This window comes from Electrophorus electricus, chromosome 8 (assembly GCF_041902795.1).
Source record: "Electrophorus electricus isolate QZ-2024a chromosome 8, ASM4190279v1, whole genome shotgun sequence".
NCBI lineage: Eukaryota > Metazoa > Chordata > Actinopteri > Gymnotiformes > Gymnotidae > Electrophorus > Electrophorus electricus.
Genome location: NC_137504.1, coordinates 34,412,501 through 34,425,000, shown reverse-complemented (window position 1 = coordinate 34,425,000; position 12,500 = coordinate 34,412,501). Strand labels below are relative to the sequence as shown.

The following is a 12,500-nucleotide window of genomic DNA, read 5'->3' as shown; positions in this document are numbered from 1 at the left end:
AGTCTTCATTTTGTTTTTCTTAAGCCATTCAGAGGTGGACTTGCTGGTGTGTTTTGGATCATTGTCCTGCTGCAGAACCCAAGTGCGCTTCAGCTTGCCGTCACGAACAGATGGCCAGACATTCTCCTTCAGGATTTTTTGGTAGACAGCAGATTCATGGTTCCATTTACCACAGCAAGTCTTCCAGGTCCTGAAGCAGCAAAAGAGCCCCAGACCATCACACTACCACCAGCATATTTTACTGTTGGTATGATGTTCCTTTTCTGAAATGCTGTGTTACTTTTACGCCAGATGTAATGGGACATACACCTTCCAAATAGTTCAGCTTTTGTCTCGTCAGTCCACAGAGTATTTTCCCAAAAAGTCTTGGGGATCATCAAGATGTTTTCTGGCAAAACTGGGATGAGCCTTTATGTTCTTTTTGCTCAGCAGCATCTGGGAACTCTGCCATGCAGGCCATTTTTGCCCAGTCTCTTATGGTGGAGTCATGAACACTGACCTTAACTGCGGCAAGTGAGGCCTGCAGTTCTATGGACGTTGTTGTGGGGTCTTTTGGGACCTCTTGGATGAGTCGTCGCTGCGCTCTTGGGGTCATTTTGGTCGGCCCGCCACTCCTGGGAAGATTCACTACTGTTCTATGTTTTCGCCATTTGTGGATAATGGCTCTCACTGTTGTTCGCTGGAGTCCCAAAGCTTTAGAAATGGCTTTATAACCTTTTCCAGACTGATAGATCTCAATTTGTATCTCATTTGTTCCTGAATTCCTTTGGATCGCAGCATGCTGTCTAGTTTTTAAGGTTCTTTTGGTCTACTTAAATAGGCAGGTCCTATTTAAGTGATTTCTTGATTGAGAACAGGCGTGGCAGTAATCAGGCCTTGGTGTGGCTAGAGAAATTGAACTCAGCTTTCCAAAGATGTGATAAACCACAGTTAATGTATGTTTTAACAGGGGGGCCAATCACTTTTTCACACAGAGCCATGTAGGTTTGGATTTTTTTCCCCCTAATAATAAAAACCTTCATTTAAAAACTGCATTTTGTGTTTACTTGTGTTATCTTTGTGTAATATTTAAATTTGTTTGATGATCTGAAACATTTGACAGTGTGACAAACAAAAACTAAGATATCAGGAAGGGGGCAAACACGTTTAACACTTTTTTTCTGTATATATATATATATATATATATATATATATATATATATATATATATATATATATATATATAATTAAATATTCATGCCCCAAAAGCTATTTGAATTTGAACAGAGCAAAGAAGAGGGAGAAAGAGAGGAGAGAGATACTGACATTACTGCGCCCAGCGCGGGCAGGAAGGTGCTCACCGATGATGTAGGTTAGCAGGAGTGCGAGTGTTAGCGTGATGGCGCTAGCACTGAGAGCTGCGCACCGCCAGTTACAACAGCGGTGCGGCTTACTGAAGGAGAACAGAGGCCGCGACAGGGGGGTTCTGGGTAAGGGCCTCGGGGGCGGGGAATACACCGTACTGGATGTCAGCGGGTAGTTCTGATTGGTAGCACTGAACAGCGTTGATGAACCAGAGCCATGCTTGAACAGGAAGTGCCTAGAGAAACAGGAAGTGGAAATAACAGTATCAGTCAATTAATATTAGTTATCATGTAATCACCAATAACATTTGAGCAAACATTTTTTGTTATTATTATTATTATTATTAATAAATCCCTATGCGTAGAAATAAATGAGGTTAAATTTTATTCATATTAATTATTTGATTCATGATACCGATATAGGATATTATAATAGAGAACTATGTGATACATAAAATTCTAATCACTGATGAAGAGGATAGACAGAAAAGGAGAAACAAAATCAGAGACAGATAAACAGAGAGAGAGAGAGAGAGCTACACCAGCAGGTGAACATCATATTGAGTTCTGATAGTGTTCGGGTTGTTAATTACAGCCGTGGTACACGTCTCACGCAATGGTTAATTATGGTCATTTAGCTTTGGAGGTTCATTTGACTACAGATAATATGTCAAGGATTAATTAAGCTATTAATTGTATTTAAGTGGCTGCTCTCAAAAGGCCATATCATCACGTGTATTTAAGATGGGCCTCAAAAGCATGGATTATTTAAACATACAGCAGAGTGCATTTGTCCAAATGTAATTATTATCTCCAAATCTGTTCAGGTGAGAGACCTTAAACATCAACCAGATTTCTACACCCAGAAGGGAAGAAACACGTCCAGCAAACAGCTTTATTTGTATTTGATACACTCATATCTGGTATTTGGTACACTGGAATTTGGTGCACTGGTATTTGGTACACTGGAATTTGGTGCACTGGAATTTGGTACACTGGTATTTGGTAAACTTGTATTTGGTGCACTGGAATTTGGTATTTGGTATACGTGTATTTGGTATTTGGTACACTGGTAATTGGTATTTGGTACACTTGTGTTTGGTATTTGGTACACTTGTGTTTGGTATTTGGTACACTTTGTCACAATCAGTCCCTCCCATCTTCCGTGTTCCATGTTTTCCTTGTCTTGTGTATTTTAGTTTTATGCCATAGTTTCGTTTTCTCCTGTCCCATGTTTAGTTCATGTATTTAAACCCTGCTTTGTGGCCTTGGTCTTGGTTGTTCAGTGTTTACTTCATTGCATTTAGGTGTTTATTTGAATGCGTGTGTTAGGTTCATTGTGTTTGGTTTAATGTCTGAATGTTTTTGAAAGCCCGTCTCTGTATCCCCGTAAGTTTGTACTCCGTGTGTCCTAGGCTTGGTGTTTCTTAGCCCCACGTTTTCCTCATATCTGTTATAGCCTGTTTCCCATTTGCTTTCGTGTGTTTTGGTTGATCACATATCTCTGTGCTCTCCGTGTTGGTAATATGACCCTGTACTACTCTGACTACGACTCTGGATTTGCCCTAAAAAATATTGCACGTGTGTCCTCCTCACCGCTTACTGTTACAGACTGAACAGCCCAACAAGGATGCAGCGAGAGAGTGAAACTCTGGGAGGTGGTTGTTCCGCTGGGACGATACTCCAGCTGTTTCTACACAGTCCGGGTTCATTACATCTCAGTGCCACCAAACCAGAGACCGCAAATCCCCCGTCACTGCGGGAACACGGGCATCTCGTCGTTCCCGGAAAACATTTATTTTGATGATGATGAGATCTCAAGTAAGCCCGTGTTGAGCAGCGCTGCAGGGGGGATCAGCCTGCAGCGCATGACGTGAGTAGGCAGAGTGAATGCACAGATAACCTGTCTACCGTCACTCGGTGGGTGCTCAAGCGCAAACGCGAGTTCTCCATAGTCCATATGCGCCTTGAGAGCAGCTAAGAGGGTTCTGTATCTGTGTGTTCCTCCAGGGTCACCCAACCTGATCCTGTTCCTGGTGCGAGAGACATCGCCCGTCCTGATCCAGTTCCAGTTACCAGCACAGGAGACGCTGCCCGTCTTGATCCAGTTCCGGTTCCCGGCGTGGGAGACGCCGCCCGTCCTGATCCGGTTCCTGGCATAGCGGATGCCGCCCCTCCTGTTACCAGGTCTGTTCCTGTGGCCCAGCATCTGGAACTGTTGGACCCGCCGCCGCTGAACGGACCCACCGGTTTCTGTTCCTGGAGTGGAAGAAGCCACTCCATGAGCCCTTGTGCCTCCTGCCAGGCCTGTCCCAGAGGTTGCTCCTCGAAGCTCTCCTGTGCCGCGACAGGCTGCCACTGCTATTTCTCCAGTCTCTTCCATGTCCTCAGACCTGCCTCCTGGTTTGAAGGCTTCATGCTCACTCCCCATCCTGCCCTGGTTTGTGTCTCCTCCTCCCATCTACCTCCTGTGTCTCTGCTGTTTTTGTCTTCTTCGTTGCCTGGTTTGTTTTTGCTCCTGTGCCCGTTCCGGTTCCTGTGTCTCCGTTTGTTTCTGTCCTGGTCTGTTTTGCATTTTTGTAATCCTTGTCCTCCCTCCTGGCGCTGTTGTTGTCTGTAGTCTGTTTCTGTTCCTGCTCCTGCTCCTGCTGCTCCTTTTCCTGTCGCTCCTGTTCCTTCGGCTCCTGGTTCTTGTCCTGGTCAGTCTTCTCCTGCTGTCCCGGTTTCTGTGTCTGCTGTTGTTCCAGTGCCTGCTCCTCGTCGTGTCCCGTGTTCGGTTCCTGTTTCTGGCCTGTCAGGTCCTGAGTCTCATATGGTTCCTGTCCCTATTCCGTGTCTTCTCCGTTCTGTTCCTGTTGGTATCTTGTTCTAGTCCTGTTATGTTTGGTGGTTCCTGGTGTTGTGCACTTTCAGGGGGAGTCTACTGTCACAATCAGTCCCTCCCAGCTTCTGTGTTCCATGTTTTCCCTGTCTTGTGTATTTTAGTTCTATGCCATAGTTTCGTTTCCTCCTGTCCCATGTTTAGTTCATGTATTTAAGCCCTGCTTTGTGGCCTTGGTCTTGGTTATCTGTTATAGCCTGGTTCCCCTGTTTGCTTTTGTGTGGTTTGGTTGGTCATGTATTCGCGTGCTCTCCGTGTTGGTAATATGACTCTAGACTACTACGACTCAGATTTTGGATTTGCCCATAAATCTCACTCTTCTCCACACATGTCCACCTCCTCACTGCTCAACGTTACACACTGGTATTTGGTACACTGGTATTTGGTATTTGGTACACTTGTAATTGGTACACTTGTAATCGGTATTTGGGACACTTGTAACTGGTATTTGGTACACTTGTGTTTGGTACACTGAACAATAACTCATTCACGTATGGTTACGTAAGTTACAGAAAGATCATGGCTTTGTGATGTGATGACACGACAGAGCAACCCCAGGTGACAGCATGCTAACGCAGCTCTAGGGAACCTGGATAGTAAAATCCACATGAGATGACGATCACAGGCAGACGAGCTCGGCTCACACTGTGACACACACACACACACACACACACACACACACACACCTCTGTAATGACCAGAACAACAACATATCTTACAGAGAGCGTGAGAGAGAGAGGGAGGGAGAGAGTGAGAGAGAGAGAGAGGTGCAGAGAGGGAGAGAGGGAGGGAGTGAGAGAGAGAGAGAGAGAGAGGTGCAGAGAGGGAGAGAGGGAGGGAGTGAGAGAGAGAGAGAGAGAGGTGCAGAGAGGGAGAGAGGGAGGGAGAGAGTGAGAGAGAGAGAGAGGTGCAGAGAGGGAGAGAGGGAGGGAGAGAGTGAGAGAGAGAGAGAGGTGCAGAGAGGGAGAGAGAGAGGGAGTGAGAGAGAGAGAGAGAGAGAGGTGCAGAGAGGGAGAGAGAAATGAGGGAGAGAAAGAACAAAAACTACTGTGAAAAGATTAACCGGTTGGCAACTGTCTTTTCCTGCTCTCAGAATAAACCTCGTTATCTGTCTCAGCTCTCTGCTACTGTTTAAAGAAATATCAAAGTCCGCAGGCTAAAGTGAACAGAGCATGATGTTCCTTTGGTAGAGCAACAAATAAACAAATCACAAATAAACAAATGCTCTTTTGTTTATGGTACAAAGAAAACAAACAAACTACTCCCTGGTGATGAAAAACCCTGATAAAAAAATGCATCAAAGGAACCATTGGAATTTAGAAATAATAAATAATTTAAACGTGTGGTTGATGGAGAGGGAGAACCAAGCAGATCACGGAAGCTAAACACCTGGCGTCATGGCAACCAGATCAGCAGCAATCCTCAGTCCATTTATGCTTATGAGGCAAATCTTCTCTGCACATTTTGATTGACAGCGATGAGAAAAACTACGCACATCGTGCATCGATTAAATCAGTGTTGACCGAAGCTGATGAGTTATGTTGATGAGGTGAGTGTGGACACTGTACTGGAGCATCGATCCAACTTTTAATTTAGAAACTTAATTTTGGAGAAGCTGACAGATCAGCAGACATGAGCCTGATTGTAAAGTAACCACAAAGGCACCATCAACCACCCCACAGAGTTTAGCTCCACCCTTCTCCTGGAAATGCTGCAGGTCTCTGGACTATTAAACTGGACTGATATTCAGAAATGTTCTTGAATATTCTGTGGAAACAGTAGAAAGGGGAGAAAGAGCTGACTGCACACACACCCCCCCCCACACACACACACACTCACACACGCGCACACGCACACACACACACATACACACACATCCTCGTTTCCTTTCTTCTCATCTTTTATTTATTTTTCCATTTCTCTCTTTCACTCAGGTCATCCCTTCATCACCCTTCACACCCCGTTATCTCACTCTCCTTCTCTCTCGCACACATCCGTGTGTGCGTGTGTGTGCGTGTGTGTGTGTGTTACTAACCTGGTCTCTAGGGGTATGTTTCTGTTGAGGGTCCAGGTGTTCTGGGCGGGGTCAGTGGCGTCTGGGGCGGTCTTGGAGGTGGGGTCAGTCTGGGGGCTGTGGGACGGCAGCGTGTTCCTCTGGACGAGCTCAGGGACGATGGAGGAGACGGGCCGCACACACGTACACGCGTGAGGGGGAGGGGGCGGGGGGGGGAGGGGCCTGAACGCAAACCGACCAATGGGGCTTGAAGCTAGATCTAGAGAGAGAGAGAGAGAGAGAGAGAGAGAGAGAGGTGACCAACTACACCCACCACATCCGTCTTTCTTCTATTCATATATTTACTTTATATATATTAATATAGAACTTTATTTTAATAATATTTAGTATATTTACTAGTTTTTATTACTAGTAAAATTATTATTTTAATTTAGTAATTAAATGTCATTTATTTATTTATATTGTGACATTCATCACGTTAAATTCCAAATTCTTTGCTTTGGAAACGCTGTACCTGGTATAGTCATGGCAGCTAAGCTACCTTGAACTGAAAATGTAATAGAAAATTGAGAGAGAGAGAGAGAGGGAGAGAGAGAGAGAGAGGGAGAGAGAGAGAGAGAGAAAGAGAGGGAGAGAGAGCGAGAGAGGGAGAGAGAGAGAGAGAGAAGGAGCAGGAGGAAGAGGGAGAAAAAGCATTTTTGATAGTTACTTATTTTGTGTACATACACACACGCACACACGCACACACACACACACACACACACACACACACACACACACACACACACTCACACATCACACTCTCACACTTGTTTTCTTTCTGTTCCATTAATTATTCCTTAAAACCACCTTTTAAGTCAAAGGCTCTTAGCCGAGACAATTTTAATCTTTTCAGTCTGCATTATTCTGATCACGATAATAATAATATATTTGTTGATGTGTGTGATTAGTTCTGTAAGCCTGTAGCCGTCTGTAACGCCGCCCGTAAACACAGAGTGTGAGGAAGAAGATGCTGTAGGAACAGAGGAGCTTCTGAAGCTGAACAAATCCGCTTCCTCACCATGAACCCTTTTCATAAATGTCTTCACACTCATGAAACAGAGGGAAACATGGAGAGAGAGAGAGATAGAGAGAGAGGTTAAAGGTTTTAGAGTACGACTCCCTCGTTCGTTAAGAGAACAGAAACAGAGCCGTGTCTGCAGCAGACAGAAGCACATCTGATAGCCACGCTGTTAAACTTCCTCCATATTCCCCCTACACATTCTACATTTCCTATGAGTGGTAGTAATTGAATTAGATTGATTTTAAATTGTTTTTGAGATTAAATTTACCTTCTTTGGTCTATAGTAATGTATTAAGCTTTAGTCACTGCCAGTAGGTTATGTGATCAGACGTCTGAGCTTAATGTAATCAGACATCCATTATAATTCAACCAGGAGGTGGACAGACAAAGCCTCAGACCCCTAGATACAGCCTGTCAGGATACAGCCTGTCAGGATACCGCCTGTCAGGATACAGCCTGTCAGGATACCAGCTGTCAGGGTACTGCCAGAGGATGAGGGTTACACAATCACACAGTTATGAAAGCAAACAGGAAAAATCTAGATGGAGTGTCAGAGAGAGGGAGAGAGCGAATGAGAGATCGTGGCCATAGAAAAGGCCGGTACAAGTGTCCAGTCTGTCCAGAGAGAAGGGAGTGTGTTCACCATGGGAGTGGTGAGGGGGAGACAGAGATGAGTTCCTGCTTTACTGTCAGAAATTCCAAACAACTAGAGGATATTTCACAGCTGATCCTAAACTATGAAACACTCACAGATCTGGAGAGATGACAGATAATTCTGGGAGAGTCATACACAGCCCCCTCACTGCACAGGATATCAGCGTGCAACTTTATATATATAGACACACACACACACATATACACACACACACACACACACACACACACACACACATACACACACACACACACACACACACACATACACACACACAGCTACGTGCTACGTTTATAAAGTATATTGATTTATTCATATACTTTGGCAGTGGAGTGTCTGTGGTTGAGGTAATCACAAGGTTGCTGGTTCACCACCCCTGCCAAGTTGCCACTGTTGGGTCCCTGAGCAAGACCCTTAACCCTCAATTACTCACGTTGTACTCAGTCATAGTTGTAAGTTGCTTTGGATAAAAGCGTCAGATAAGTGCTGTAAATGTAAAGAGTGAGAAAGACACAGAGAGAGAGAGAGAGAGAGAGAAGGACAGAGAGACAGACACTGATCAACATGCTTTTCCATTCTCAGAAGAACAGCAGTGAGGTAACAGTGTGATGATTAGTTTATTATTAGTTTATCTGATTAGTTTATTTTATTAGTTTATTAGTTTGTCTTCTTAGTTTATTTTGTTATTAGTTTATTAGGAGGATTAGGCAAATACAACATTAAAACCTCAATCTCTGTCTGTGACCACCATCATATACATTCATCTTATTTAAAAGCATGAGAGTTTATGAAAATCACTGCACATCGATGAGCAAATTACTACTGTTGGCTTTCCTCGCTCCATCAGATTAACACTGTGCTCCCCACCAGATAATCCCATCAGATTAACACTGTGCTCCCCACCAGATAATCCCATCAGATTAACACTGTGCTCCCCACCAGATAATCCCATCAGATTAACATTGTGCTCCCCACCAGATAATCCCATCAGATTAACATTGTGCTCCCCACCAGATAATCCCATCAACACTGAGATGATACGCCCATCCATGGTGGATTAGTCAGGTTGTTGGTCTTTGTCACTTGCTGATGTGAATATTTGATCATGTCAGAATTTACTCTCTAGATATGAAATTATCACATAAAACAGTGGATGTCAGTGGATGTCAAACACCATTTGATCTGATCTGAAATTTAAAAGATGTTTTCAAAACTGATTTCTATTCATGCTTTCTTTTTCATTATTTCCAACGGTGTTCTGAACTCTCAGTCCTGCAGGAACATGTGAGAGTCTGTCTCCTGGCTCATCTTATTTGTCTTTACTTTTCTATTTTTGTTTGCTAGTTGTGTCTTAAGTGAGATGATGTTTCCAGGGTACGTTACCCTGTAGCTTCCTCCAGACGACTGAAGTGTGGTGCAGTTTGGAAGCTTTATATTCCTGGCATAATGGGACTAGGAGGTCAGAGGTTCTACTGCCACGGCGACTCACCCTGCTGGGTGTTATGTTACTGTGGTGACGTGGTCACACACACACACGACCAATAGCTGTAAGCAGTAAATTAGCAGAACTGTACTGATGCCAAGGGTTCACTTTAAGACTATTGACCCACTCTTTTACTTTAGTGCTGCAAGATCACTCACACACACACAAACACACCTTACTGATCAAAACAGACTTTAACCCAGTCACATCACACATGCACACTCAAATATATAGACACACTCACACCCACATATACACTCACAATCACGTATAAATGCACACACATTCAAACACATGTATAAGCACACACACACATACACAGACACACACAAACACCAAAAGACATGCATGAATGCTCTCTCTCTCTCTCTCTCTCTCTCTCTCTCTCTCTCTCATACACACACACATCTCTATCTCTCACTCAAATTAATAAATTTCTTTATGGTCTAAATGAATTATGTAATTATGTTGTTACAGATCAATGGCAATTAGTCTGTGATTAGCTGTGATTAATTACATATCTAATCACACACTGAAAAGCCACAGACGGACACAGACAGACAGACTGTACAGACAGACACAGATTGTACAGACTGACAGACAGACCATACAGACTGAACAGATGGACAGACAGACCGTACAGACAGACCGTACAGACTGAACAGACAGACCGTACAGACAGACCATACACACCGTATAGACTGACAGACAGACCATACAGACTGTACAGACTGACCATACAGACCATTCAGACCGTACAGACTGACAGACTATAGAGACGTTTATTTGCAAACGTTTATTTTAGAAAGCATTATAGAAATAAATTGCGTATTATTATTATTATACTGCATAGCAACTTATAATCATTAGAATCTGTAACCTCTCTGATCTCTTAAGAATTCCCACCATGATGCCTTGAGGGAGGTGATGTTCCTACTGTTTGAAGGACAAAGAAGAAAGGAGTGTGTGTGTGTGTGTGTGTGTGTGTGTGTGTGTGTGTGTGTGTGTGAGAGAGAGAGAGAGAGTGTGTGTGTGTGGGGGGGAGATAGAGAGGGAGTGTGTGTGTGGGGGGGAGAGAGAGATAGAGGGAGTGTGTGTGTGTGTGTGTGAGAGCGTGAGAGAGAGAGTGTGTGAGAGAGAGAGTTTGTGTGTGTGTGTGTGTGTGAGAGAGAGAGAGAGAGTGATAGATGCAAAAAGAATGACACACTGTAGTTCAGACAATATAAATAAACTCTGTAGGGTGGTAGATCTCCAGGAGTGGGGGTGGAGCTAAACTCTGGGGGTGGAGCTAAACCCTGTAGCGGGGTAGATCTCCAGGTATGAACTGTGAACCTCTCAGCTGTGAAACCCCAGAGAGTAATAAAAGAATGAAAGCTGTCATGTAACTGTGTGTGTGTGTGTGTTTGTGTGAGTGAGTGTGTGTGTGTGTGTGTGAGAGAGAGAGACTCTGTGTGAGTACATAATGCCAATCTTTCCACGCTGACCTCTGAACTCTCACGACCCCCCAGATCGTCCCATGGTCAAACGTGTCAGAGGCTACGCTGTTTTCCTGGATGTTCCAGAGCGGAGTGGTGTGCTACGCTGCGTCATGTCAAAGACCCAGTGATCAAGAGTGTGAAGTGTGTGTGTGTGTGTGTGTGGGGGGGGGGGGTCCGTGTGTGTGTGTGTTATTTTTCACTGACTGACTGTCTCACTAATTGACTGTCTCACTGACTGACTGTCTGACTGTCTCACTCACTGATTGACTGACTGTCTGACTAACTGTCTGACTGAAAAGTCCAACAGGAGTTAATCAGAACATTGGTAAAACAAACACCGTGGTGCTGATGAAGTTAATCAGAACATTGGTAAAACAAACACCGTGGTGCTGATGAAGTTAATCAGAACATTGGTAAAACAAACACCGTGGTGCTGATGAAGTTAATCAGAACATTGATAAAACAAACACCGTGGTGCTGATGAAGTTAATCAGAACATTGGTAAAACAAACACCGTGGTGCTGATGAAGTTAATCAGAACATTGGTAAAACAAACACCGTGGTGCTGATGAAGTTAATCAGAACATTGGTAAAACAAACACCGTGGTGCTGATAAAGTTAATCAGAACATTAGTAAAACAAACACCGTGGTGCTGATGAAGTTAATCAGAACATTGGTAAAACAAACACCGTGGTGCTGATGAAGTTAATCAGAACATTGGTAAAACAAACACCGTGGTGCTGATGAAGTTAATCAGAACATTAGTAAAACAAACACTGTGGTGCTGATGAAGACTAACCCTAACTGTGAAGACACTGAACCCACATCACAACAACCTTCAGACAGGATGGCTGTATGTCTCCAGCATGCGCTACCAGACTATCGAACGTCCAAAGGACTTTGTCTTCAACATTTATACACTGATTATCTCTACAGTGGAATCTTAGTTTGACTAAGACTGACTGAGATCTGGTTTCAAAGTTGTATGTGATGTATGTTTATTTGTAGATGCATTAGAAACTAACAACTTTAACACACACACACACACACACACACACACACACACACACACAAGCCTGTACATTAGTAGGATTTTGTGAACCACATTAGCCCGTATACACACACACACACACACACACACACACACACGCACATACACACTGAGAAGCCCATGCAGTAATAGGACTTTGTGAACCACATTAGTCCACACACACACACACACACACACACACACACAATCACGCATACACACACAAACACACACAGAAGCCCATGCAGTAGTAGGACTTTGTGAACCACATTAGTCCGTACATACACACACACACATACACACAGACACACACTGAGAAGCCCATGCAGTAGTAGGACTTTGTGAACCACATTAGTCCGCACACACACACACACACACACACACACACACACACACACACACACACACACACACAGAGAGAGAGAGAGAGAGAGAGAGAGAAGCCTTTAATACATCACTTGACTCTAGAAGGATGAAATCCATCATGGCCCCTGCAGGACATCCTATTATTGCCAAAAGCAGTGTGTGTGTGTGTGTGTGTGTGTGTGTGTG

General features: G+C 44.0%; 1 protein-coding gene across 2 annotated transcripts in view; it reads right to left on the bottom strand.

Annotated features, from left to right (window-relative positions):
* Nucleotides 1-12,500, bottom strand: part of tenm1 (teneurin transmembrane protein 1) — a 135,672-nt gene that overhangs the window by 80,370 nt on the left and 42,802 nt on the right. For both annotated transcript variants that reach the window (XM_081719526.1, XM_035527484.2), the window contains exons 4-5: nt 6,260-6,497; nt 1,341-1,579 (exon numbers count right to left, since the gene is read on the bottom strand). In XM_081719526.1, the coding sequence (XP_081575652.1) occupies nt 1,341-1,579; nt 6,260-6,497 (477 nt within the window). The remainder of the gene's footprint in view (nt 1-1,340; nt 1,580-6,259; nt 6,498-12,500) is intronic.